The sequence below is a fragment of the Aspergillus ambiguus genome, assembly GCF_047715705.1.
Source record: "Aspergillus ambiguus strain CBS 117.58 unplaced genomic scaffold BDV59scaffold_17, whole genome shotgun sequence".
NCBI classification, from domain to species: Eukaryota; Fungi; Ascomycota; class Eurotiomycetes; order Eurotiales; family Aspergillaceae; genus Aspergillus; species Aspergillus ambiguus.
Genome location: NW_027395530.1, coordinates 376,172 through 401,747, shown reverse-complemented (window position 1 = coordinate 401,747; position 25,576 = coordinate 376,172). Strand labels below are relative to the sequence as shown.

The 25,576-nt window shown below is 55.2% G+C and overlaps 14 protein-coding genes across 14 annotated transcripts; 6 read left to right on the top strand and 8 right to left on the bottom strand.

Moving 5' to 3' along the window:
* The first annotated feature begins 448 nt into the window (after nt 1-448).
* On the top strand, nt 449-1,793 carry BDV59DRAFT_36136 (NmrA/HSCARG family protein). The gene is made up of 3 exons (XM_073696258.1): nt 449-1,088; nt 1,141-1,479; nt 1,529-1,793. Exons 1-3 carry the CDS (start codon nt 507-509, stop codon nt 1,604-1,606), a joined length of 999 nt encoding a protein of 332 aa, XP_073547705.1. The 5' UTR covers nt 449-506; the 3' UTR covers nt 1,607-1,793.
* A 39-nt stretch (nt 1,794-1,832) lies between these two features.
* On the bottom strand, nt 1,833-3,843 carry BDV59DRAFT_179064 (putative siroheme synthase). Its single transcript, XM_073689861.1, has 2 exons — nt 3,432-3,843; nt 1,833-3,381 (listed from the first exon to the last, which is right to left on the bottom strand). The coding sequence occupies exons 1-2, from the start codon at nt 3,748-3,750 to the stop codon at nt 2,042-2,044; spliced, it is 1,659 nt and encodes a 552-aa protein (XP_073547704.1). The 5' UTR covers nt 3,751-3,843; the 3' UTR covers nt 1,833-2,041.
* A 913-nt stretch (nt 3,844-4,756) lies between these two features.
* Nucleotides 4,757-5,577, top strand: BDV59DRAFT_208079 (cutinase family protein; the record flags this gene model as incomplete). The annotated part of the gene is made up of 4 exons (XM_073695138.1): nt 4,757-4,832; nt 4,878-4,960; nt 5,007-5,221; nt 5,280-5,577. The coding sequence occupies 4 exons, from the start codon at nt 4,757-4,759 to the stop codon at nt 5,539-5,541; spliced, it is 636 nt and encodes a 211-aa protein (XP_073547703.1). The 3' UTR covers nt 5,542-5,577.
* A 98-nt stretch (nt 5,578-5,675) lies between these two features.
* BDV59DRAFT_179061 (uncharacterized protein) lies at nt 5,676-7,288 on the bottom strand. The gene has a single exon (XM_073689860.1). It carries the CDS (start codon nt 7,029-7,031, stop codon nt 5,769-5,771), a length of 1,263 nt encoding a protein of 420 aa, XP_073547702.1. The 5' UTR covers nt 7,032-7,288; the 3' UTR covers nt 5,676-5,768.
* Nucleotides 7,289-7,324: 36 nt separating this feature from the next.
* Nucleotides 7,325-8,103, bottom strand: BDV59DRAFT_179060 (uncharacterized protein). The gene has a single exon (XM_073689859.1). The coding sequence runs from the start codon at nt 8,088-8,090 to the stop codon at nt 7,545-7,547; it is 546 nt and encodes a 181-aa protein (XP_073547701.1). The 5' UTR covers nt 8,091-8,103; the 3' UTR covers nt 7,325-7,544.
* A 30-nt stretch (nt 8,104-8,133) lies between these two features.
* Nucleotides 8,134-8,813, bottom strand: BDV59DRAFT_202298 (uncharacterized protein; the record flags this gene model as incomplete). Its single annotated transcript, XM_073694007.1, has 2 exons — nt 8,134-8,201; nt 8,417-8,813. The coding sequence occupies 2 exons, from the start codon at nt 8,811-8,813 to the stop codon at nt 8,134-8,136; spliced, it is 465 nt and encodes a 154-aa protein (XP_073547700.1).
* A 430-nt stretch (nt 8,814-9,243) lies between these two features.
* Nucleotides 9,244-10,188, top strand: BDV59DRAFT_36111 (alpha/beta hydrolase). Its single transcript, XM_073696257.1, has one exon. The coding sequence runs from the start codon at nt 9,296-9,298 to the stop codon at nt 10,127-10,129; it is 834 nt and encodes a 277-aa protein (XP_073547699.1). The 5' UTR covers nt 9,244-9,295; the 3' UTR covers nt 10,130-10,188.
* On the bottom strand, nt 10,185-11,948 carry BDV59DRAFT_179056 (proteasome regulatory particle lid subunit RPN5). Its single transcript, XM_073689858.1, has 4 exons — nt 11,786-11,948; nt 11,679-11,735; nt 10,897-11,622; nt 10,185-10,846 (listed from the first exon to the last, which is right to left on the bottom strand). The coding sequence occupies exons 1-4, from the start codon at nt 11,867-11,869 to the stop codon at nt 10,247-10,249; spliced, it is 1,467 nt and encodes a 488-aa protein (XP_073547698.1). The 5' UTR covers nt 11,870-11,948; the 3' UTR covers nt 10,185-10,246.
* Nucleotides 11,949-12,090: 142 nt separating this feature from the next.
* Nucleotides 12,091-12,675, top strand: BDV59DRAFT_179055 (uncharacterized protein). Its single transcript, XM_073689857.1, has 2 exons — nt 12,091-12,210; nt 12,272-12,675. Exons 1-2 carry the CDS (start codon nt 12,155-12,157, stop codon nt 12,543-12,545), a joined length of 330 nt encoding a protein of 109 aa, XP_073547697.1. The 5' UTR covers nt 12,091-12,154; the 3' UTR covers nt 12,546-12,675.
* Nucleotides 12,676-13,312: 637 nt separating this feature from the next.
* BDV59DRAFT_202294 (aminoalcoholphosphotransferase) lies at nt 13,313-15,741 on the bottom strand (the record flags this gene model as incomplete). The annotated part of the gene is made up of 9 exons (XM_073694006.1): nt 13,313-13,495; nt 13,563-13,625; nt 14,230-14,301; nt 14,358-15,022; nt 15,069-15,164; nt 15,219-15,265; nt 15,315-15,472; nt 15,525-15,534; nt 15,602-15,741. The coding sequence occupies 9 exons, from the start codon at nt 15,739-15,741 to the stop codon at nt 13,313-13,315; spliced, it is 1,434 nt and encodes a 477-aa protein (XP_073547696.1).
* Nucleotides 15,742-16,366: 625 nt separating this feature from the next.
* On the bottom strand, nt 16,367-18,392 carry BDV59DRAFT_179046 (NIPSNAP family protein). The gene is made up of 2 exons (XM_073689856.1): nt 17,194-18,392; nt 16,367-17,114 (listed from the first exon to the last, which is right to left on the bottom strand). Exons 1-2 carry the CDS (start codon nt 17,873-17,875, stop codon nt 16,630-16,632), a joined length of 1,167 nt encoding a protein of 388 aa, XP_073547695.1. The 5' UTR covers nt 17,876-18,392; the 3' UTR covers nt 16,367-16,629.
* A 651-nt stretch (nt 18,393-19,043) lies between these two features.
* BDV59DRAFT_193454 (uncharacterized protein) lies at nt 19,044-20,861 on the top strand (the record flags this gene model as incomplete). The annotated part of the gene is made up of 4 exons (XM_073692232.1): nt 19,044-19,160; nt 19,214-19,801; nt 19,834; nt 19,978-20,861. The coding sequence occupies 4 exons, from the start codon at nt 19,044-19,046 to the stop codon at nt 20,859-20,861; spliced, it is 1,590 nt and encodes a 529-aa protein (XP_073547694.1).
* Nucleotides 20,862-20,902: 41 nt separating this feature from the next.
* rho3 (Rho family GTPase RHO3) lies at nt 20,903-22,584 on the bottom strand. The gene is made up of 8 exons (XM_073689855.1): nt 22,018-22,584; nt 21,911-21,961; nt 21,809-21,826; nt 21,723-21,739; nt 21,645-21,659; nt 21,465-21,586; nt 21,207-21,408; nt 20,903-21,142 (listed from the first exon to the last, which is right to left on the bottom strand). The coding sequence occupies exons 1-8, from the start codon at nt 22,065-22,067 to the stop codon at nt 21,024-21,026; spliced, it is 594 nt and encodes a 197-aa protein (XP_073547693.1). The 5' UTR covers nt 22,068-22,584; the 3' UTR covers nt 20,903-21,023.
* A 398-nt stretch (nt 22,585-22,982) lies between these two features.
* On the top strand, nt 22,983-24,640 carry BDV59DRAFT_202289 (putative COP9 signalosome subunit 2 (CsnB); the record flags this gene model as incomplete). The annotated part of the gene is made up of 4 exons (XM_073694005.1): nt 22,983-23,023; nt 23,069-23,227; nt 23,280-23,340; nt 23,399-24,640. The coding sequence occupies 4 exons, from the start codon at nt 22,983-22,985 to the stop codon at nt 24,638-24,640; spliced, it is 1,503 nt and encodes a 500-aa protein (XP_073547692.1).
* Nucleotides 24,641-25,576: the final 936 nt, after the last annotated feature.

Genomic DNA, 25,576 nt, shown 5'->3' with positions numbered 1-25,576 from the left:
TTGAATCCACAGGCTCCAGCTTGATTGGCACCATTGGTTTTCAGGAAATCATATACTTTCCACCACGAGTATCTTTTACACGAAACAAGGTACGGCTGTACACCCTTGATAGTACTTGTCGAAAACGGGGTGGGGCTGCGAGAATCCGTGCAAGTCTCGGATTGATTACTATTCAGGCCAGGGTTAAATAGTTAGATGATCCCCGCAAGAATGCCCGGAGCCAATAATTATAGAGTTTTTTTGGGTCCTGTTTGAAGCTTGACATGTATTTTTGACGGCTCAGGGTGTACGGACACTCGGAGACTTTTGTATATAGTTTCTAAGCAGCCGAATAATAAGCTGGTCGTCAAATGACAAAACCATATCCCGTCATTACTCAGCTCCTCAAGCCGTCAATTCTCGTAAAGCCGTTAACTATAAAATCAGAGCAATGAACGCGTAGTCCACTATTTTGGCTCATTCGAGATCGCAAGTTGCACCCAGTCATTCTCAATATATCATTATACATGCCTTCCAAGAAACTGATTGTCATTCTGGGCGCCACTGGTAACCAGGGGGGCTCCGTTGCGGAAACCTTCCTCCAGGAGCCCGAGTGGCGCGTTCGAGCAGTCACCAGAAATCCTCTCGGTCCGAAAGCGCAAGCGTTAGCTGCTCGCGGGGCAGATGTCGTTAAGGCTGACCTAGATGATCCATCCTCCCTTAGCTCAGCATTTGAAGATGCACATGTCATCTTTGCTGTTAGTGACTTTTGGGGGTTGTATGGCGATCCCGCCAATCAAGCGAAGGCGGCGGCAGCAGGGCAGCCTGCGAACGTCTGGGCCGCCAACCACGAGACCCAGCAATTGAAGGATATTGTCGACGCTGCCGCGAAGGTCCCCTCTCTGGAGCGTTTTGTGTTGTCGTCCCTATCCGATGCAACCAAATGGTCTGGAGGGAAATACAGCCATGTCTATCATTTTGACTCCAAGGCCAAAGCGGAGACTTACGGGAAAGAGAACCATCCTGAATTGTGGGCCAAAACAAGCATCTTCCAGGCTGGGTACTTCTTGAACAACTTTGTCTCCAATCCTATTACTCTGCCGAGAAAGGTGCCTTTGTTCCCCTCCCTCCCTCCCTCCAACATTGGCTTATTCTGTCCAGGATGCGAATGGAGTGGCCCAGTTTATCGGGGGCCTGGATCCAGATGTGGAGTTGCCGTTTATCGCTGCAGAAGAAGATACGGGGCCCATCGTCAGAGCCCTAGTGCTTGATTCAGCAGCAAAAAGAGTTATCGGCTATAGAGCCCACATTCCGCTACGAGGCCTCATTGAAACCTTCTCGCAGGTGACAGGTATGAAAGCTGAAGCTGTCGTGCTACCAAAGGGAGAGTCAGTTGTTCCGTTTCCCCTTGAGCTACAACGGGAACTTGATGACAACTGGGCGTATTGGAAGGAGTGTGGATACTGTGGAGGAGATCCAACCATGATACATCCCCAGGACGTGAGTGCTATACCATTTTGCGTCTCGTTCATTACGCTAACTTGTGTAGTTGGAACAAGCACCAAAGCTGAATAGCGTTGCGGACTACTTCAAAAAGCAGGACTGGTCCAAGGTCTTTGGCTCATAAAGGCTGGGATCATTGAGAGCAGACTGCTTTGCTGATCCAATTACTCTACTGGAAGTGGCATCTTGAGTGGATTTTGAAGGTGAATGGATGCGGGGTTGTTGGCAGATTAGGATGCGTTAAGGTAGCGACAGTGTACTCTTTTTCTTTTAAATATAAATATAGAGAGAGAGAGAGAAAGACTCTTCCCTCTTAGTTAAATTTCTTATATTTTGACGCGCTTTTGGAGGCGTGGTTAGTGGTTGAAGTTGGTAAGGCAATAAAACGCACGGAACTCTGATGAGACGGTCCACTCATTTACGCGGCCTATTCGCTTACCGAACACGTTAGTTATATACTCCGTATTCATGATCATGCTATTGCTATTCATCATGCATCTATGGGTATCTCGACTGAAATTCAATATATGAAAGCCACCGCGCCGCCATAATCACCCACTTAATCAATCACTCGCAGCTCATCCACCCCCCGGAACCCCTCTTCCACCACCCATTTCTCCTCCTTCGCCGGATGCAACACATGGCAGCTCGCCCCGACAACCAACAAGCCCGGTGGCCGTGACCCCTCGGCCTCAAACGCCTGACAGACATGCTCGAGCGTCGACCGAATCACCCGCTGGTCCGTACAAGACGCGCGCTCCACGATCGCACACGGCGTCTCCTTCGGCCATGGCGTGCGCGGACGGGCCCCCTCCCCTGAGCCTGGCACCGACACCAACGACTCGACGAGCGCCGCCAGCCGGTGCAGCGCCATGAGAAACACCACCGTCTGCGTGGCGACGTACGTCGGCGGCTCAGGCGCCGCGCCCTTCCGCCCCGTCCCCGTACACACCAACACCTGGTCGGACACGCCGCGATGCGTGGCCGGGATCTCGGCAAACAGCGGCGCGCTCAGCGCGCTCGTGATCCCTGGGAGCACAACGGGCGTGTACCCCTCGCCGCGGAAGAACTCGAACTCCTCGCCGCCGCGCCCATACAGGTACGGATCGCCCTGCTTCAGTCGCAGCACGTGCCGCCCGCGCCGCAGCGCCGCAATCCCCATCTGCAAGAACTCCTCCTGCGCCTGGTCCGCGTTGCCCGGGAACTTCCGCGCGATGTGCACCTCCGTGCGCCGCGGGATGAGATCCAGCACCGGCGCCGGCACCAGCTTGTCCGCCAGGATGATGTCGGCGCTCTGGATGGCGTTGTATGTCGCCCGCGTGAGCAGGTCCGGGTGTCCGGGGCCCGAGCCCGCCAGCACGATGCGGCCGCGGCCGTGGTCAGCGGCCGACCCGTTCGGTGGGGCGTCCGCGTCCCGGCCGGAGGTGTACGCCGCTAGGATGTTCTCGATGTCCGTGTCGGAGATGCTGGCCAGCTTGCGCAGCGGCCAGTACTCGCAGATCTGCGACAGCCAGCGCATGCGCCGCGTCTTCGCGGCCGAGACGTCGTCCTCGGTGACGAGCGTGTTGAACGTGTGCTTCTGTCCGATCGAGTCGTCCTCGTCGCCGTCGAAGGCGCCGTTCGCGAGATCGCATAGCCCCGCGGCGTGGTCTTCTGCCCAGAGGCGTCGTCGCACGGCGCCGAGTCGGTCGATGGCGTTGCCCAGGTTCGGCGGGAGGGTCGATGCGATTTCGCGCCGCAGACGGGACGCAAGCTTACAGCCGCGTCCGGAGGTCGTGATGCCGATGTGCAGCGGGCCGTCGGAGTACGTCGATAGGAGACTGAGCGTGCAGAGCTCCGGGGCGTCGGAGACATTGACGGGGATTCTCAGGCGGCGACAGAGCTTGGAGATGTGAGGGCCTGCTCGGTTAGAGTGTTGCCTCGATGATGGCGATGTAGACAGGACGTACTGAGTGGGTGAGTGCCTCCCAAGGTAACAAAGACCATGTCCACGACATGATCGACGTCCTCGCGGCCGAGCGTCGTTAGATCCTCGTCGCGAAAATCCCGTCGGAGCCACTGCGCCGAGCCGTCTTCAATGCGCTCTGCGAGGGCATACGGTAGGTCGACAGACTCGGGCGCAATGACGATGGGTTTTGCGCCGACCTCGAGACTTTTCGTGCAGCGGGCCGCTGCAAGCGGGTTCGTCCCGATGATCAGATGCACCTGGGACTCGGCATTGACAGCAGCCAGCAATGGAGCAGGATGACGAGACGAGGCGTCTCTCATGGTGACGGCCGTCGACTTCAGTAGAGGTAGGTGGGTGTCGATGTAGACGTAAAGTGGGAGGGAAGTGGGAGGAAGATGAATATGAAGGCAGATAACCGATAAGAGTCGAATTCGGTTGACCAGTGAGAAGGCCGATGATTCCGTCCGCGGAAAAGGCGCAGCAGATAAGAAGGATCAGTATGGGTTATCAACGTGTTAGTGATGGCATTGACAGTTGGTTGAAGGACAGTATAGACCGTATAGACATATACTCCGTGGAATCAAGTAATTTTCTACAAATCACGTCGAGATAATTTCTACACCCAAAGCAGTTACTGCAATTGCGTGATCGCTGTGGTGCCTGAGGCATGCACTGGGGTTTACTGCCTCAGGCATCACTGTAAATGCTGTAGATCGGCTCCTACCGCTTCATCGAACTATACGAATGCGACCACCTCGGCACCATCTGCCGTGAAACAATCCGGCATTTGCAATCCTATACAGTCTTGGACTTTTCCCTCACATCTCATTTCCGTCCACATGATATGGTCATGGAGCGTCTTCCCCGCATTTCCATTCCAGTCAGCAGCAGAGCCAAGCCCAGCAGCGCCAGAGCCCTCATCTAAGTATATTAACGCTGACGGGCCAAGGTCTTGGACGCAATTTCGAGGTACACAATGCAGTTCGCATTCTCTAGGTTGAAGCCAATTGGGCCGGACAGGAGCCCCGCGGACAGTCAGTACTGCCCAATTGACCATTCACAGTCACCGTCGGACTGGTTCGCCGCGGGGAGTCGTCTGTTAATTGCTGGATTCATCTACTCGACCACGTTTTGAGAATGAAGATTGATACCGAGGGAGGTATCGAAGAGATGCGACAGTGAAAACCGAACGCCATGCTTCTGCAACTGCCGGAGAGCCGTGCCTCTGCTCTATAAAAGGAGGCAAGATGGCAAGTTCTATATCGAGTTCCAGTCAGACATCAAACAATTACAACCTCCGACAGACCCAGATCATCCACCAGCAAAATGAAGCTTCTTCTTGCTCTTCCCCTGCTTGCAGCACTTGGCTCTACCAGCCCCATTGACATTGAAAAGCGCCAGCGTAAGCCCTACCCTTATGCTACATGCACACAAACTAACCATTTAGTTACCGGCAACGAACTGCGCGTCGGGTCCTGCGAAGAAATCACCTTCATCTTCGCCCGCGCATCCACCGAAACAGGCTACCTCGTAAGCGTCACATACTTACTCGCTCTCACCCCAACTGACAAAACAGGGCCTGTCGACCGGTCCCGGCGTCTGCGATGGCCTGAAGCTAGCGCGCGTAGGCCAGGTCGCCTGCCAGGGCGTGGCACCCCGATATACGGCCGACCTGGCGTCCAACTTCCTGCCAAAGGGCACATCGCAGGCGGCAATTGACGAAGCCGTGGAACTCTTCAATCTAGCGGCGTCGAAGTGTCCCAACACGAAGATCGTGGCGGGGGGTTACAGGTGGGCTCGCCTTTCGCGGTTTTGTTTTTAATATCAGTGCGTCGCTGATTTCCAACAGTCAAGGAACTGCCGTTATGCATAACGCCATCTCAGGACTGTCCAGCAACGTCAAAGACATGATCAAGGGCGTGGTGCTATTCGGAGATACCCGCAACCAGCAGGATGGCGGCCGCATCCCGAACTTTCCCACCGACAGGACCAAGATCTATTGTGCCGTGGGAGACTTGGTCTGTGAGGGTACCTTGGTGATTACGGCGGCTCATTTCACTTATATGGTGAATGTTCCGGATGCGGTGAGCTTCCTGTTGTCGAAGGTGTAGAATGTACATAGTAGGCACGGGGGAACTGTTGGTAACGGTGGAAAGACAATGGTTGTGCCGTGCCTTTGATATTAAAAGAATGGAGATGCTACTCTACGCTTTGCTGTCTTTCAAAGTAAGAATTGATTAATTCTCGGCCGTCCGGCTCAACAAGATAAATAATATGGTGCTAGGGTATTGGGGGAGGAAGGAAAATAAGTCGATTTTAAGGCCTCTTTAGTCACATGTCATGATCCAGCCTCTAGATCGTCCGAGTCCCTTGAATCTACCTCCACAGTAGGGAAACCAAACCAATTAACAACATCCGGGACATCGTTTTCGTGCGCTGCCAGAAACACACCAAGATTTCTTGTCTGCTGGTGATACTCTTCATCGTATGGGCCACGATTCGAGAGAAATTCAACCATGCGAGTATACCAATGATGATCTAAAAACTCCGCGATAGGCAGTCCAAGTCTGTTGAACTGGATGTCGAACTCGGTAACAAGCTGTTCGAGTTCGTGAATCCCTTGTCGATCTTCCTCCTGAATATTTTCTATCTCAACAACGTCCCTTCCATCACGCCAAAGACAGTCCGGGAGCTCATCGATTTCAGTGCAGCAGGTATGTCTTAACTGCAATGCCTCGAATGTGAGAAATCTGATAATGGCTTGGTTAATCCCCGGCCTGGATTCAGTCCATTGAAGGAGAAGCTGCTGGACTCGACGAAAAAGACTGGACCGCTCTCCTAAAGCAAGATCATGGAAGTTGTAGGTAATCTTTCTAGTGACTTTCCGAAGAGCCACGGAAAAAGTGGTGCAACCCCCAGGTGAACACGCACAGATACAATAATCTCGAACAGAAGGGACAATGTACACAGTATCTTTGTGTCTCGTGATAAGTGCCTCAAGTACAGGCCAAGTTTTTGTTCCAAATCGGCAGTCACTCCAGATGGTTCGAAAAACATCCTCAACAATAACCGAACTTATGCGGTGAGCAACTACGGCGTTCGACCTTGGCAATCTTTTGGTCAAATTTGCTCCTTTCGAAACGAGCCATATAAGCATTTCAATGTCCTTGCGAAACGAAACGATCCTGGTGCTTGGGGGCGAGCTAAACAGCATCAGGGGTGTATATCCATGGCTATCGCGAGAATCGATGTCTCGAAAGCCAACTCGGTACAGTTCCTCACTTGCTTCGGGGAAGGCTGCCCTGCAATGATAGATAGACTGGCAACCATCTATATAAACGGATGGCGAAGGCGGATCGATCTCCCACTTTTGTGTAAGAAGTTCGACATGCAGTTTGGAGGCCTGGGCATCAATAATTGCATCCTTCTGGATAGCGAATTCTTCGAGCTTTTCCGGGGGCAAGTAAGATTGGGCCAGGTCCCACAGTTTTCTGCGCCGCCTGACCAGCTCTTCAATCAAGAGCAACCTTACAGTCTTGGATCTGCAACTGAAGATGTCAAACGCATCGAATTTGCATCCAGATTTTAGTAATGGTTTCATTGAAGCACAATAGGCATCGCAGTCGGCATCGTTCGTGTCTTTAAGGCGGTGAGGTGCGCGCCAGAGATTCACTGCCCTGGCATTTGCCCCAAAATCCAAGAGAATCTGCACGCCTATAGGCCATCCAATCGCCAACTCAAGCAATGACGTACCCTGAATTTTATCATCAGGATGTACAAAGCTTAATTCAAGTGCTTCTCTGAGCTGTTGATCTGATTCCCGAAGGATGATCTTTCCAATCTCTGGGAGATTGATAACTTCAAGACAAAATTAGAATCCAATCAGATGTCGTGATAAAAATGAGACCAAAACACTCACACTCTTCATCCCTAAGAAGAAGGCCCCTCATATTCTGTTTCCCAAGACATGTCTCTGGTAGGAATGTGATAGGGCCTCCGATATCAATCAGGTGCGAGGCAAATGCGTAATCGTGTTCAACCCAACGAAATTTAGAGCACAGATAGTTTAGAGCTCCATATGAAAAGCTGTTATCTGGAACAGACCCGCATTCAGTCATGAACTGAATGAATTTAAACACACTATGACGTGTCTGCGAAGGAAAAAAGGGAGTGAAAGACTGAATAGGTTAATTTCACACTTGGCTAAATAATTTTGTTGACCTACATCCACGAGTGAGCATGCTCCCAAAGTATAACGGCTTGCTGCGTATTTCACTAGGTCGGAAGGTGAAATTTCCCCACCAGAAAATACATTTTGAAATCCATGAATCAAATCATCCATATTTCCATCAGTTATCGGGATGAATATATGATCGGTCGCGTAAAACGAACGCATTTTCAGGCTGACCCAGCTATCATCTCCCAGGAGACGTTGTACTCGTAAAGTCGGTGCAATTGAAAGGACCCCCGCTCCTGTTGAGAGCGAGAATGACAGGGTCACAGCACGATTTAGCCAGTAATTATAATGTTGATAGGTTTTTTCCACGACTTTTGCTCGAGACACTCGTTTGCTTCGACGAACAGACACTAGCCCATACTGATCGGCATACTGCACCGTGTAAGTTGGACTGCATTCTTCACCGTCCTTGTTTGAAGCCATTTGCGAATATTCGTTGGCTAACTGTGTATAATTGTTATGTCGATCACAAAATGATCGAAGCAACCCCGGCGCTGGGACGGTCCCCACTGAAGCGCTCCTCATAGTAAGATGCTAGTATATTCCATCAGCTGTTTATCAAACAAAAGACTATATAAAGAATTACCATCTCTTGGATAAGTTGAAACATCTTCTCCTCCCTAGCCTCGGACTCGTGCGCTTTCTGAGCATTAAATCTTCCATCCGTTAATCAATTTATCATCAAGATAGCGATACTGACACATGGTGTCCTCACAATGCTAATGTTGTCTGTATAGTTAAGTGCATACCGTCTATATCGCCATCTATGTCGCGTAAAGCGTCTCGCCCCGTAATCGGATACGTGGCTCTCTTGAGCTTATTGCGAAGTTTGCCGATGCTACCATCACGGAGGACAGGCTTGTACTGGTCGAGGGTTTTCTTGATCTTTGCTATCAGACGCTGGAGGTTGCAAGCGTTCTCGCTAAGATCTCTCGCAATCCCAGGATCGGTCAGTTGGGTATCCTCCACGATTTGGCGAAGTCTCTTCAAGTGGCTTTGCAGCTCTTCCGCCTTCATACCAACCGCTTGGATATGCTCGTCGTAGTCCTGCCATGCTGCTGCGTAGGAGGTGATTTCCTTGCACAGCTGAATACCAAGTGAGATAATACCAGCCGCACCCCCTGCAACTGAAAATGGATCGGACATGGTAGAGTGGTAGGGTCTGACGGTGGAGTATGAAAAGATCAGAAACTCCAAGAAAGAGGGAGACGACGAGCGGTCAAAGCTGGGCGCGTAAGCGCCAGGCTCAATGCGAGGCTGATAGGGACAAATGTCTTCACCCTATACCCCGAAGTATCTGCAAACAAGCCACATGCTGGCAGATTGTTCAGTAGAAGCGTTATTTACTACATGCCAATTGGCCTGTCATCTGTTGGGATTCGCCTGGTTTCTGCTTTCTATGCTTTTACATTCCCTTGACCTTATTTGACCGCACTGAGGTATACAAGGGACGAGCTAAACCCGAGATGGGAATCAACCGTCCCCGCAAACTACCACGGAACCGGAAGGCGGTCAACAAATGCTCCTCTCGTAGATCTACTTGTACGACTGAGTCATCCATATCAACTCCATCAGGTACAGACATACATCCATACTCAGCACTCTCACCTTCCTCCTCCACCACCAAAATGCCCCCTCTCAAACTCCTCCTCCTCCACGGCTACACCCAATCCGGCCCCCTCTTCCACGCCAAATCGCGCGCCCTCATCAAACACATCACAAAAGCCTTCCCGCACCACGAAGTCTCCGCCATCTACCCGACAGGCCCTCTGCGCCTCAACCCGGCCGACATCCCGGGCTACGAGCCGCCACAGCCTTCGCAGGAAGGCGGCAGCACGGAGCAACAACCCTCCGATGACAAGATCGACGCGTTCGGATGGTACCGCCGGTCCAACACGGCCGACCCGCCGCTCTATCTAGGGCTCGAGGACGGTCTGGCGGCCGTCGCGGACGTGCTGCGCGCCGAGGGCCCGTTCGACGGCGTGATCGGGTTCTCGCAGGGCGCCGCGATGGCCGCCATGGTGGCCAGTCTGCTGGAGCCGGGGCGGAAGGAGGCGTTTGCGCACTTCGCGCCGGCCGACGGGGTCCCGTTCCCGGCCGCGTTTGACGGGCTGGCCCATCCGCCGTTCCGCTTCGCCCTCTGTTACTGTGGGTTCCGCTCGCCAGGCGCGCGGTACCGTGCCTTCTATGAGAGCCCGCCGCTGCGGACGCCCGTGTTGCATGTGCTGGGAACGCTGGATGCGGTCGTGGATGAGGGGCGGAGTCGCGCACTGATCGAGGCCTGTGCCGGGGACCCGGAGAAGGAGGGGAAGGTCGTCTGGCATCCGGGGGGCCACTTTCTGCCGAGTCAGCGGCCGTATCTGGACGCCGCGGTGCAGTTTATCCGCGAGCAGCTGGAGGGCCAGGCGGAGACGAAGAAGGTGGACGAGGAGGATGTGCACGATATGGAGCTGCCGTTTTAGGTTTTAAAGGCGCATGAATGCATGCATGCATGTACAGGGATAGAATTATACGAGTTAGATACCAGATACGATATGATTCACGTTAATGCTCAGTCCTCATTACGCCGTACTATCTGTCTAGCGGGCCTTGCCCTTCTCGCGGGTCGGCAGGATCCGCGCCATCATCTCCTCCTTGGTGATGAGGTGGTCGATGCGCTCCAGCAGCCCCAGCAGGCTCTTCATGTCGCTGCTCCACTCGTTCAGCACGTCGTCGGCGTCGCGCGGCTTGGCGAAGTTGACCACGCGCGCCGGCCGGTCGATCTTGGCGTAGATGGTCTTGGACGTCACCAGCTCGCTGATGTACTTCTCCGTCTCCTCCTCGGTCAGGTCGAGCAGCTGCGTCAGCCGCCCCGTCTGGATGCGCGTGTAGTACTTGGCCACCACCCGGACGTTGTGCTCGATCACGCGTTTCCGCAGGTCCTGCCACCGCCGGTGCTGCTGGTCGTCGGCCGACTGGCTCGGCTGCGCGCTGAACACGTCCGTGTTGCACAGGTGCGGGCCGAACTGCTCCGCCACCATGGGCCAGCGCATCAGTTCGTGGATCGTGAAGAGCTTGATCAGACGGGCCTCGACGGGGACCATCGACAGCCGCGAGTCTTGCTGGATGCGGTGCAGCAGGTCCGACTGCTCGTTGTCGTACGGCGACAGGACGATATAGTAGACGATGCGGGCGAGAACCTAATCAGTCAGACGAATTCCAAATCAACCTCAGGGAAGAAGCAACATACCGCGCGCAGCTGGTCGGGGTTATTCTCGACCGACTCGGTGTCCAGCACATCGCGGAAGTGCTTGCACACCTCGAGGTATTTGTAGTCGTGGTTGGCGAGGATGATCTGCTGTTCGTAGTAGCGGAGCTTCAGATCCGTGACGTCGTCGTCGACCTCCATGGGCGGCTCGTCGGGCCCGCGGGTCTTCTCCCTCTCCTCGGCCTCCTTCTTCAGCTTGGCGAGCTCCTCGGGGCTCTTCTTGGGCTTGCGGGCGAAGTATCGGCGGTTGATCTTGCGGCTGAGGATGGTGGCTTGCGTCCAGTCGCCGCGCTCGATGCACAGGGCCACCTGCTCGAGGATGAACTCGGTCTTCTCGCGGCGGGTCATGGAGCCGAAGGTCTCGACCTGCAGCTCGCACAGGGTGTCGGCGGCGGCGTTCAGGTCGCCCTGCGACTTTTTGATGTTGGAGAGGATGCGGGTGACCCGGGCGCGCTCGACCTCAACGAAGATCTTCCCTTCCGTCACCGTGCGCAGCGTGTGGATGACCGACAGCTTCACGTCTAGGTTGGGCGTGGCGTCCAGGAATCCCATCACCACCTGCACCATCTTCGTGATGGCCTGCTTGAGCTGCCCGTGCTTCTTGGACAGGAGGAGCACATGGTCGTTGAGGAGGTTCCAGTCACTGGCATCCTTGCAGAATGTGACAATGGCAACGAGGAGGCGGGATGTCGTGGGGAGATCGGAGGCCTGCGTGTCGTCGTTAACGGGCATCCTGGGGGAAGGCAGGAGAGGCGTGGGTATACCTGTCGGGCTTGCTTCTCGAGAACGAGCAGCTTCTCGATGGCGCCCTGTACATCGGTCTGGACGAGTTAGTCGATGGTCAACCCCGGCAGTGATGGAGAGACCCTACCTTGGCCAGCTGTTCGGCCTCCGGGATCAGCTTGTCAGCATCCTTGGTGAAGTCCTTCTCCGCCTTCAATACTCCGTCCGACATGTTGCAGATCGTGACAGAGGAATTCGGAAAAGAGATAAGGGGAAACGTAGGCAGGCGAGGGTATCGGAGATGGGTTGAGATGGAGGTGATGCAGGCGGAATGACGAGCGTTTGAGCTTCGGAAGCTGGAGAGCTGTCACGTGAGATCATGTAATCCGTCCGGAGTATAAACGAGCGGTCAACAGATCCTATTACAGATACTCCTCTATTCTACACATTCTATACACCTCCATACATACATAATCTAGTACACAGCTGGTCTCCTTCCTAGTCAGGCACCGTCAAAATGTCTACCAAAGTTAACATTGCCGAGCTTGAGGGTAAAATGGACGACCTCATCATGTATCTTGGCATCCAAACAACGTCCCAGTAGACGAATCTCCCTAACATACTGCGTGCTCAGAACCTTCTGCGCGCACCCCAGCTTCGAAAACCGCACCTTCGCCTTTCTCGCAGATTTCGTGCGCAACTCGCGTCTGGCCTTGGGTCGCGTCGACAAGGCCAAATACGCGGCCGGCGACGCGCGCGCCTGCATCGAAGTCAAGGAGGTGATGGGCCGTAACAATTTCGCCAAGATGCTCATGAACGACACCAGTGGGAAATTGTCGGCGGTGACGGGTGGAGAACCGGTAGACTTTGGGGATGAGATTCGCGCGAAGATGGCGACTGTCTGTTAAGAGATACTACTGGATATGCGGGATGATTGATGCTTAATTATTTGGACCGATCGAGACGGGACTTGCTAGGCGTTGGCTGAATGATACCTTACTCCATGTCGTCGTACACATGGTAGACACAATATCATCATACTACAGTACTACCAAGAGACTCAGTGGGCCGCAGTAGGCAGTGGGGATAGCGGGGCTACAACTCGACATGTACGGGGTAAAAGATCCAATACGATATACATTGCATGAGCAGGATGTACACACTCGATGCCGGATAGACCAGCCAGCAGACCGAACGCAGCCTCCTGGATCCAAGTCCTCCACGTCAAGCCCAGAACCATCCTCGTCAAACCTGACATCCGAATCCTGCACCGGGCACCGGTGGAATCACTGCGAACAGGGTCGAAGAGACACAACACACAACAAGAAGAAACAGACAAACAGCAAGAGAATCCACGCAATGATCCAGATATCCGGAACTCCCCATGCTTTTTGGCCGAAAACAATCGACGCGGGCAATTTATGGTGAGAAATTGGTCTTTTTTTTTTTTGGTGAAATTGGTTGTCCCTTCGAACCTTTTGTATTTTTGTGGTGGGGGCTTCTCGCAAAGGGGGCGAGGATTCCATCTTCTATCTGAGAGTGCACAGCTTGCTCAAACAAAAGGCAAAATATTAATCCATCATTTCGAAGAACGCCACATTGCTAGTCATTCATCGCCAGTCCTCTCGTTTTCGGATCGATTCCATCGGGGGGAAATTGGTCGTGATCGTGACATCTACTTGCGACGGAACGAGCAGCCCTCGGTGAGACGGGCCTTGCCACCGGTGGGCTGGCAGAGGACGGTCGAGCAGCCGGCGCAGACGACGACGGTCTGGGCGTGGGAGAAGACGGTGGTGATGGTGAAGCAGCCGGGGCACTTGACGTCCATGAAGAAGGAGCGGGGAGCAGGCACAAGCATCTGGGAGTTCTGTCAGTTCATGTCCATGGCCGAGTCGGAGCCATCCGTCCATCCGTGCGTTGCATACCTTCAGCTTGTGCTTACGGGCCTCGGCCTGAGGCGTAGGGTTGAGGAGGTCGACCGCGAGAACCTATCCCATATCATTAGCCATGTCCATTTTCAGTCCTCGATGCAAATCCGGTTGGCGACGGTGTAGTTGGGATGTCGACGGCGAGGTGGACGGGGGTAAAAGGAGGCGGAGCAGGTGCAGTATCCGGAGAATGCCTGGTGATCGAGAAAGAGAAAAAACCCGAAAAGGACCTACCATCTTGACGAGACAAAAAGTCGATCAGCGATAGATATTGAATGATGCGCTGATGGCGATGGCCGGTTGAAGGGTGAGAGTCGAAGAAGGAGGTCTCGTGGAGTTGGCAAAGTTTGAAGGGAATTGTCGACGGCGTCACCCACCCGGTTGCCCCTTTGGGGAAAGCCCCGGGGTTGGAGCCCTACTTCGCTAACGCTGCCTTTTGGGTGTCTTGGCATGGTCCGCCAATCAGAGCTCGTCTCTTACTCCATACTTTCCATTGACTAAGGCTTCTATTGCTATGACAAGTGCCGGCCTGACAGACTCAAGAAACCAACCACGCTAGAACGCTCCATATAATTACCACACGGCATAGTTGATATGCCCATCTGTCACATCGATCTCACTGCGCCTTCTTGGCCCCTCCGTTGGCGCCTCCATTGGCCATCACCTCGGGGTGCGGGTGCTTGATCGTCAGACACCAGATGTCAATGTAGTCGCATATCGTCGTGATGATGTCGTGCTGGGCCCGTTAGCATTTGACCTTTCTCCATAAGCGGTATCCATCTCGTCACTTACAATGAAGCTCCCATACACGCCAACCGTCAGTCCCAGACACACATACACAAACTCGACCTGGCGACTCTCGTCACCCAGGACGCTCTCCCACAGACCCAGCACGGGAGCCAAGCTGTCGCACACAGCCAACGCCAGGGGAACCAGCAACACGTTGGCGTAGGGGAAGTCGGCCTTGACCAGGTGGGCGGTGATCATACGGCCGACGGCGTAGGCGTTGGTCAGACCGATGTACAGGGCAAAGGGGACGAGGTGGTTCTCGAGGATGACGGGCTGCAGGACGAGGTAGGCCGGCACGAGGGTCCACACGGCGACCAGGGGCAGGAGGCCGTAGAGCGGCGTGACGGGGTCCTGGCCACGTTTCTTGCGCGCCTGCATGACGTTCGCGATGCTGGACCCGGTTGCGAAGAACAGTAGCACGCCACCGTAGATGAGGAACCACTGCGTAAACGACATGGCATATACCTCCGCGGACACCGCGTCCGGCTTGCCCACCCCGAGCGTCGCCAGCATCGGCTGATGCCAGAAGCTACCGCCGCCGTGGTACGCCGTCAGTCCGAAGACCGTGCACAGGGTGAGCACGCCCTCCACGGGGCCGGAGACGATGCCGAGGGTGAGAACGTGCGTGTGGTACTCGTCCCAGGTTTGGACGTAGAACGTCATGGTGGCTGGGACGTCAGCTGGTGGGCAGAGAAAAGACGGTGGGATACATACCTCCAAAGAGGGACAGGACGGTCGACCAGGACTGGCCGAGGTTGATCGTGGCGCAGAAGATCAGGACACCGAGGGCGGTGTTGCATGCGTCGACACCTGGGGGGATGTTTAGAAGGACGTCTCTGGATGATGTAAGGTCTGGGCACTTACTGTGATCGAAGAGCTCCCCGAGGGGACCACTCTGCTTGGTTCTCCGTCTGAAAGGCGTTAGTTCGAGCACGACTGTCAGAGACGCAAGGGGCGTACGCTTGGATGCCATCGACCCCGTCAAAGGTCTGGTAGAGGAATAACCCCAGGGCGCAACTGGCATACACCCAGGGGGGACAGTCCTTGTCCAGCGTGGGGTTGTACCATAAGATAGTGAAGAAGTTGATGATCACAAAGACGAATCCGCTAAGGGTGATCTACCGGGAGTTAATGCCAGGGTCCCAACAGGATGGCATGGACTCGACTTACGGCATTAGGGCTATAGGCGAGGGTCAGTGACTATGATCCAACAGAGAACAGGGGGGGCGAGACGCGTAATTACTCACGCCATGCTGAGGGGGAAACATTTGATCACGAAATTATTATAGAAGGGCTTGAGGACATAACGACTAATCAAGGACAGGTCGAGGCCGGCGTAGCGGTAGGCCTTCAAATTAGGGAGCTGATGTTGGCGAATATACACCATGGTGATATGCGACGGCTGTCCGCAAGTCCAGTAGCTAAAGTTGGCGCAACGGGGAAAGTCTGGATGTCTGTATGTTCTGTATGTCTGTCTTTGTCTTGTCTTTCTTACGGGCAAGGGTTGGAACAGGAGGTGCAGTCGAGAGGTCGCGATGGGGTCAGGGGAAGGGTCTATCGGTGGGGAGAGAAAAGAAAGAAGGAAAAGAAGAAAGGAAAGAGAGAGAAAAGGGGAGAAGAGGGCGCTTCAGTCAGGTGTTGATGTCCTCCTCTCTGGCAGACGTTTCGATCCTCGAAAATTTTAGTAGTATGCATTACTTTTCGTTTTATTTGTTGTTATTTTTTTTTCTGCCGGCGAAATCCCCGGCGGGCTCGAGGTCCGCGCGGAGAGAAATTACCATACGTTACGCAGGTAGACGCTCAACGACGACTCCCGTAGGTATACAGTGGAGATCGGCTGCGGTGTCGGAGTCCACGTTGTTCGTTCATTTGCCAGTCTTCTTCCTCACGGACTCTTCCCAACCGGATCGTCATGGCCAGGAAGTGGGGTAGGGAGGGTGTCTGCAGACGAGGTCCCGAGGCTCGCTGCACATGAACACGCGGTCATCCGCTGGCGGATCGAGGAAATAGGGATACCAGGTACATATAATGGCTGAATTCTGCATATCTAAGATACATGACCGATGATAGTAGTACTCCAGATAATCATGCTAAACAAGACACGCGCTAAGAGCCCTATCTGACTACTCCAGACTATGGCGTAATGTGGGTGCGTGGTGGGTAGTCCGGCTAAACATCCACCTCTGGTCCACTCGGCTGTACGGAGTACGGAGTACTCTGCGCTGTACAGGAGGTGACTAGGAGGTATTCCAGAGGACAACCCCAGCTCAGACCGCTAACCCACCGGGCTCCATGGCATCGGAATCAGAATCCGACTCTGCATCGTCTGAATGAGAGGAACAGTTTTGTGGACAGTCTCCGCCCATCCTTCAATCCCCCACGACTGCTCGCGACGAATCTTGCGCTCCTCTAGGTTGGCAAACTGCCACAGATGATGCACCGTGTTGAGGTCGCCGATCTGCACGAACCACGCGCCCACTCCTTCCATCACCTCGCGGCGAGCCTTGAGGCCGCGTCGCCAGTGCGTCTCCCACTCCAGGAGGTTGCCTGGGTGGAGGGTGTATGATCGCAGTTCAAACAGGCCGCCGAGACGGCGGGGCGGCGTCGTGGGCCAGAACGAAAATTCCTGCATGAGCGACGTCTTCTTGCTCTTGATCAGGCTCTTCAGTTTCCGGTCGAACTCGGGCCATTCGGGATGGGAAGCAATGTTGTGGAGGGAGTCGTGGTAGCCCTCGTACCGTTGGTATTCCCAGATATGCACTAAGATTTGCGTTAGCATCAGGGTCGAGGAGATTACGCCATCGGACGGGCAACAAGGGCATCTCCGAGAAAAAAATACCAAAGGTGTCATTATCCCCCACCTGGGTCCGCCAACTGCCGACCAGGTTCACGCGGTTCTCCTCGATCTGGGCCATGCGTGGGTACCACTGACCGACGAGATCGACATACTCGTCGACCTTGTCGGGTTTGACTTCGTGAAAGACGATGGAATGGACGTATTTGCCGCGGGCGAGGACCTGGGAGAAGGAGCGCTCGATGTCCTTGTCGAGCTGCTGGCCCTCCTTGGTGCCGTAGATGAGGGAGGACAGGGGCCCGCGCTTGGGAGACAGGTTGGCATCGTGCAACTGTTCATCTCCTATAGAACGGTGGGTAGATAGTGAGCCCAATGCCTTATTATCCAGGATTTCGGCGGCGTCAAAGACAGCGGGGCCGGTACTGCTCGCATTGCTCTCGCGGGGAGCAGTGGGAGCGGTAGCGTACTCACGGAAGCGATCACGGGACACAGCAGGGGATGATGAGGTAGCAGCAGAAGTAGAAGCATTGACGGACTGACTCTCTTCCTGTTCTCTCTTCTTGCGAGCCGCCTCCAGGTTCTCGCGAAACTCCTTCTGACGGGCATTAAACTCGGCCGCTCCGATGGGGGTGATGTCACGAATGGAGGGAGCACGGTAGACGGGGGAGGAGGAGGTGAAGGGGCGAACCAGCGCCGGGGCCGGTCGGAAAAGACGGGGGGTGAACATGATCAGGACGAAAGCGACCGAGGGAGATAGGAGAGATTATGGTGATGGTGGTGAAGTGGAGGGAGAGAAGGGAGGGATGAGGAGGATGGATGATAGCACCACCACGATCAAAGAGGGAAGAGTGTCGTGAGACAGGGTACCAGGGTAGGACTGTGGTGCAGGAGTCGAAGAGGGGGATGAATGAAGAGGGGAAGGCGGATAGACGATAGAGTGGTGAGATGGGATGTAAGAGGTTAGGTGGCCAGGATAACCACGGCTAAAAGGAAGAGAGAAGGGCTGTAGAGAGGAGAAGGAGAAACTGAGTTTTGGGCCGACCGTCAGACGGAATTGGAGGCGACGAGATTGGTTCGGCGGAGAAGAGAAGATCCCTGACGAGGGAGTCGGATGATGGTAACGGGAGGAGGAGAGGAGGAGGAGAAGAGGAGATCAAAAGCTGGGGAGAGCTTGTGCGGGGGGGAGCTTGTATGTACTTAGTAAGTAGTATAAGTAGGTAGGAACGTCGGTAGGTAGTAGATTGTGTACTGGTAGTACTTCAGAGTACTAGCATCCGCAATATATAGGAAAGTACCTGCGCGTCTTCTCATGATCGCCGTTCCTGATGTCATTCATCCATTCAGCTCCATCGATCGGTCTCGTTCATCCCTTGAAGCCATTATGACGAAACCGCCGTGACTAAGGAGTTGGAGTCGCTTATACTCCTATATACTCATTACTACCTAGGGAAATACTCAATTCAGTCTATAGCTTCCGATCTACTGGCTTGTTCCTTACGGTACCTAGATACTTTAATTATTACTAGAGTAGCATCCCGGAGGAGTCCTATCGGTGACGTCGTCGAGCTCCAACCGTCCGGCGATCCGGGCGCGCCCGATAGCCACTAGAACCTAATCGATTACTACAAGCTATTAGATCCTTTCTAGAGGAATGAGAGGAATAGAAATAAAAAGAATAAAAAAAATATGAACAAAAAGATAGAGGTCCTACTGAATACTATAACGAGATACTACACGATGCGGTGGAAAGAAATTCCACTCCGAACCCCCCGCCAAAGTTCCAGATTCGGACTGTTGAACTCCATCTCGCCCTACACAGTACACCTTCATACATACGACTCCTCTCCTGGGTCTCCTCAATCGCCATTCAACTCCCCATCAATCCTTCCAGGCTCATGGCTGACCCCGTGAACCCTCCCCTCTCCTACGAGGCTTCCGCCACCACCACTCATCCTCATGTGGCCACCACGCTTCCCCCAGAGGTCATCTCGTCGCTGAAGAACTCCCGATTCGTACGCAATCCCTCCAATCCCACATCAGTCCTCGACTAACTCCCCTCCGACAGCTCCACCTGGCAACCTGCGATGGCCTCACCCCCCACATCTCCCTCATGTCCTACACCTACCTGCCCTCGACGCCCTACGACCCCTACCCCACAATCATCATGACCACCAACCCCTCCTCCCGCAAGACGAACCATCTCCTGACCAACCCGCGCGTCTCGCTCCTCGTCCACGACTGGGTGTCGCACCGGCCGCCCACTCGTGCCCCCAACACGGGCTCCGACCGCGACGGCTCCCCGCCCCCGGCCGCCACCCGCTCGTCGCTGGCCAGTCTGCTGCTGAATCTGAACACCAGCGCCCTCTCCAGCATCTCGACCACCATCACCGGGTCCGCGCGCTTCCTCGAGCCGGGCTCCGAGGAGGAGGCCTGGTGCAAGGAGCGGCATCTGGAGAACAACACCTTCGAGGAGGAGATGGGCGTCTTCGGCCAACCACCGGCGAACCCCGGTTCCCGGCGGCCGAGTCTGTCGATTGACACGGACGTTCGAGTCGTTACGGTCCGCGTGCGCGAGGGCCGCATTGCGGATTGGAAGGGTGGAGTGCGGGACTGGGTGGTGGTCCGCGAGGGCGAGGAACAGTCGGAAGGGCTGGTGAATGGGATCTAACTGTATTGTACGGATAGTGTTGATGGTTCTGTTCAATCCATACTCCGGAGTATATCAAAATCGTATCAACCTAATGAATGATGACATCAATCCGCCAAGCTAACCCCATCGGGAAACCCTCCGCGGAAAGCAACCATCGCAACTCACTCTCTCCGATGCAGTACGGAGTATACCTTCACTCTCTCCTCATCTCATCACCATGAAACTCGCCCACCTCCATTTCCCCGGCATCACCTCCTTCTCCCGCGTCTCCAACCTCCAACAATCCCTCACCACCCGCCTCCTCGCCCACAAAAAGCACCCGGCCGCCCATCCACCAGACCCAACCATCATCACCTTCACCCCGAACCCGGTCTACACCACCGGCCGGCGCGACCTCCCCCCGTCCAACACCAGTCCCCCACACACCACCTCGCTCTCCCTCCCTCCCGCCCTCGAACCCATCCGTCCGCTCCTCCTCGCCCCCAATGACGACAACAACAACTCTTCCTCGCCCACCGGCCGCGCAGAATACCACCCAACCCTCCGCGGCGGCCAAACGACCTACCACGGCCCGGGCCAGATGGTCGCCTACACCGTCCTCGACCTCCGCCGCCTAGGCCTCACCCCGCGGTGTCACATCCGCGTGCTGGAAAAGTCCGTCGTGGACGTGCTGCGCGGGTTCGGCGTCGAGGGGCTCATCACGGCCGATCCGGGCGTGTGGGTGCGCCCGCCGGAGCCTTCACCAGATGCTCTCCCGCGGAAGATCACCGCGGTGGGCGTCCACCTCCGCCGCAACATCAGCAGCTACGGCATCGGCTTCAACGTCTCCGACGAGCCGATGTGGTATTTCCGCCAGATCGTCGCCTGCGGGCTCGAGGGCCGCGAGGCGACCAGCCTGCAGGCGCTGGGCGTGCGCGACGTCACCGTCGATGAGGTCGCCGGGCGGTTCGTGCGGGCGTTCGTCGACCGCGTGAATGCGGATTTTGCCTGTGGCGGGAGTCGCGCCGGGGAGCCTATCGAGGGGGTCTATTCGGTTTCGGAGCGGGAGCTACTCGCGTCTTGATCCTGGGGTAGTTGGTGCTACGGTGGTTGTATATATTGTGTGGTTTGGGTAGCCAGGTAGCGACATTAACAATACAGATTAGAATCCAAGTATATACTCGTAGAAGTGGAAGAAGGAAAAGCGCTAAAACAGGCCGCACCGCGGGGCTGAACCCCCCGCCGGTCACAGGATGATGCACCGCTCGCTCGAACCGCTCGAGCCCTGCGTCTTCACCTCGAGGGCCACCTTGGCCGCCTCGTAGAACGTCTCCATGATGCCGCGGTTCTGCACCGCGGAGCATTCTGGCGCCGTCAGTCAGCGGGGCGGAACAGGATAGCAAACACATCACCACACAACACCACGTACCGAGATACTTGACCGCGCCGATCTCCTTCGCCTTGGCCAGGCCCTGCTCGTAGGTGATCGCGTTGGGGTTGGGGTTCTCGAACTCGTCCTTGCGCAGGTCGCACTTGAGCGCCGTCAGGACGAGCCGCACGCTGGGGCAGTTCTCGGAGATCTCGTCGATCCATTTGCTGGCGACGTTCTCGAACGAGTCGGGGCTGTCGACCTATTTCCCCGTGTCAATGTACCTATCGCGGATGTGTATTTGGGGAAAGAACGCACGCTGAAACACAGCATGATGACATGCGTATCCTCGTAGGAGAGCGCGCGCAATCGGTCGAATTCCTCCTGGCCGGCCGTGTCCCACAGCGACAGCTCCATATGTACGTTGTCGACGAAGATATCTGGGAGGGTGATGAGCGGGGGTTACGAGAGGTAGAAGGGTCGAGCAGGGCGATTTACCGTGGACGTAGTTTTCTGTGTTGCGTTAGCGGTCGTCATGGCATTGATGGGTGGGTGGATGGGGATGGGCGCACGCACCAAACACCGTGGGTTCGCTATGCGACGTTCGTCGGGTTAGCATTTCCGCATCGTCAGGTCCCGTGCAGAGGCAGAGGCAATCTCACTAGACCGTCGGGAAATATCTGGGACATGGTTAATCGTATCGTTCGGCGTTCGACCAGGGGGGCGCCGGGCAGGACAGGACAGGACAGGGCAGAGAGACATACCCGCGAGTGAACACGTTCAGGGCGGAGGTCTTCCCGCACGCACCGTCGCCGCTGTGAGAGGGGTCAGCTGTGGATGGGACGGGTCCCCTTGGGGAGGGCGCACTGACAGAAGCACCATCTTGCGGCGGACAACTTTCTGGCGTCCGCACAAGTCCATGGTGGCTGGTGGAGGAGGGGGTTATGGGATGCGCTCGTTCAGGGCTCGTTCAGGGGAAGGGTCGGAGTCGAAAGGACAGACAGGAAGGGAGGGTTGAGAGGGATCGAGTCTATGCAGGAATGAGAACAGGGCGGCAGCGGAGGTATGACGAGAGGATCAGTCGGTCGAGGTCAGGCACGGCGTAAGATGAAGAAGTGGCTGCGAAGGCTGCGCCGTGGGCCGTGCAGGAGTCGATGTCATCGGATCGAGTGAGGATCAGCGAATGGTGATCGTCCCTGTGTCGGCTCCCAAGGACAGGTCTAGGGCGTAAGACTGGGATTTCCGTGGTCTCTACCTTGATGACCGTCTCGTGCGTCTTGTATAGGAGTAGGATCGATTTATGGATATATTGGGGTGTTATGGTGTTGTTTCGGTGGATGACGGGTGTAGGTACAGATTTGAAGCGGAGAGACAATGGCGATAATGCTAACAAGTTAGGTACCGTGGTACCTGGTACTTAGTAGATAGAAAGTAGAAAGTAGAAAGATGGGGATATTTATTTATTTCCAGTGTTCGATTGTCTAAAGTCTGCTGAATTGTAACTTTCCAGTACTTAGGCCCGTAGGTGGTAGTGTATATATATATCTCCCCGACGACAACATAAATCCAATACGGAGCATAATAAAAATATAATGTGATAAATAAATTCAAATGAAATTCATTCCACTATATTCTAATCCTACCCTTTACTTGTCTAGTTCCGTGCCAAAGTGTAGTGTCCGGTCCTCAGAGGCAGCTAACATAAGCGGACCCGATAACTGAGTTACGCACCGCAACATCGACCAATACATCACCAACTCAACCTCACCCACCTCCACCCCTCTTGCTGGCACAAGAGATACCCCAAACCCCTAATTTCTTATTTCCACATACACCATGTCCGACGACGATTTCATGCAGGATTCCGGGGATGAAGAGTAAGCCCGCTTCATTCCTCAGATCGATCAACACTGACAGCTCAGGTACGACTTCGAGTATGAGGACGAAGACGAAGACGAGTCGGGCGATATCGGCATCGAAAACAAATACTACAACGCCAAACAGATGAAGATCGATAACCCGGAGGAGGCCATCGATGAGTTCCTCGGGGTTCCGGATCTGGAACAGGACAAAGGCGATTGGTATGCCTCCCTCTCGAGCTATCATGTCGACCGATAACTCATCCATAACCAGGGGATTCAAAGGTCTCAAACAAGCCATCAAGCTAGAATTCAAACTTGGTCGATACAGCGATGTACCCCTCCCCTGGTCCGCCCGCCCGCCCGCCGTGACCGCGACTGACGTGACTCCAGGCCGTCGAACACTACAAAGAACTCCTCACCTACATCAAATCGGCCGTCACGCGAAACTACTCGGAAAAGTCCATCAACAACATGCTGGATTACATTGAGAAGGGCTCGGACGACGCCACGGCCTACCAGTGCATGGAGGAGTTCTACTCGCTGACGCTACGGTCCTTCCAGAACACCAACAACGAGCGACTATGGCTGAAGACCAACATCAAGCTGGCGCGACTTTGGCTGGAGCGCAAGGAGTATGGGCAGCTGAGCAAGAAGGTGCGCGAGCTACACCGCGCGTGCCAGCGCGACGACGGCTCGGACGACCCCAGCAAGGGCACGTACCTGCTGGAGCTGTACGCGCTCGAGATCCAGATGTACGCGGAGACCAAGAACAACAAGCGGCTGAAGGCGCTGTACCAGCGGGCGCTGCGGGTGCGGTCGGCGGTGCCGCACCCCAAGATCATGGGCATCATCCGCGAGTGCGGCGGCAAGATGCACATGAGCGAGGAGAACTGGGAGGAGGCGCAGAGCGACTTCTTCGAGTCGTTCCGCAACTACGACGAGGCCGGCTCCATCCAGCGCATCCAGGTGCTCAAGTACCTGGTGCTGACCACCATGCTGATGAAGTCCGACATCAACCCGTTCTACTCGCAGGAGACGAAGCCGTACAAGAACGACCCGCGCATCGCCGCCATGACCGACCTGGTCGACGCCTTCCAGCGCGACGACATCCACGCCTACGAGGCCGTGCTGAGCAAGAACCCGGACGTGCTGGCCGATCCGTTCATCGCCGAGAACATCGACGAGGTCAGCCGGAATATGCGCACCAAGGCCGTCCTCAAGTTGATCGCCCCGTACACCCGCTTCTCGCTCGCCTTCATCGCCAAGCATATCAAGATCTCCCTCCCCGAGGTCCAGGACATCCTCAGCTTCCTCATCCTCGACAAGAAGCTGCCGGCCAAGATCGACCAGGAGACGGGCATCGTGGTGGTCGAGAGCACCAGCGACGTCGAGCGCCTGCGGGCCGTCGACGAATGGAATGCCGCCCTGCAGAGCCTGTGGCGCGCCACGCTCACGGATGGGGAGGGTTTCAAGGCGGATGAGTCGGCGCCGTACGGCATGCGCGGGGGGCCCATGTTTCCCCCTGGCTTTGGGGACGAGATGCCAGCGGGGATGCGCACGGGCGGACGTCGGCTCCGGGGGGATTGGAAGGGAAAGGGGTCGGGGTCGAGGGTCAAGACGGGGGTTGAGTAGACGGGGCACGGAGCGGGGGGAGCCGTAGAAGCAGTCGAAGCGTCATTTGGTTAGTTTGTTTGCTAGCGATTCATGAGACATCCCACCCCGTATATGATGACGAATGGACGGATTGATTGCTACGATGCATGCAGGAAGGGACTTCCCCGTATAAGATCCCTGGATGCGGGTGGTGTTGTCGTGGGATGTTTGTGGTGAACACGGGTCTGCTGTAGACGAGCCAGCTGGGATGAGGCCCCGTCGGCCGAGTCTCGAGTCTAGCGGCCGCAATGGTACTTTTGAGGGTAGAGTTAGGTGCATCACCCTACTACTGCCACGGCTAGATGTTATGTTTCGATCAAATTCCCACGAAGTCTGGTCACATCCAGACGGATGACTTGATTTGGCCCAGATCCGAAGCCGGTTGAGTTGGTATGTTTTGTACTAGGCGGCATTCGTTCCGAGAGTCGACTCTGGGATGGGGAGGTCAAAGTACGAGATGGCCCCAGATTGGAAACAGAACTGCTGGGAGCTGACGGAGACGGTGGACTCGGAGCGGGCTTCCGAGGTAGCATATGCAAGCCCACGGCTGGTTGGAACGGAAATCGAAGAGGGGGAGAGCGACCAAGCGCAAGGTCTTGGGATGAGTCCAGGGTGATGGGACAGTGGATGGGTCTGATCTCACTCGGTTATGATCGATGGAGATACATTCTACCTAGGACCGTCGACATTCGATAGAATATTATATTCAACCGACAAGATTATACAATAGTAAAAGCAGTAAATCGAGAGAATTCTCTATGTTATCCTTTCTATCTATCATCTACCTATTATCTATCGAGGATCTGGATCGAGATCCACGGTCGACTACTCCTACGACGAACTACAACCTCCACTAACGCCAACCCCGCCTCCCACTTCTTTTCTGCTTCTCCTTCATCGCTCTACATCTCTTCG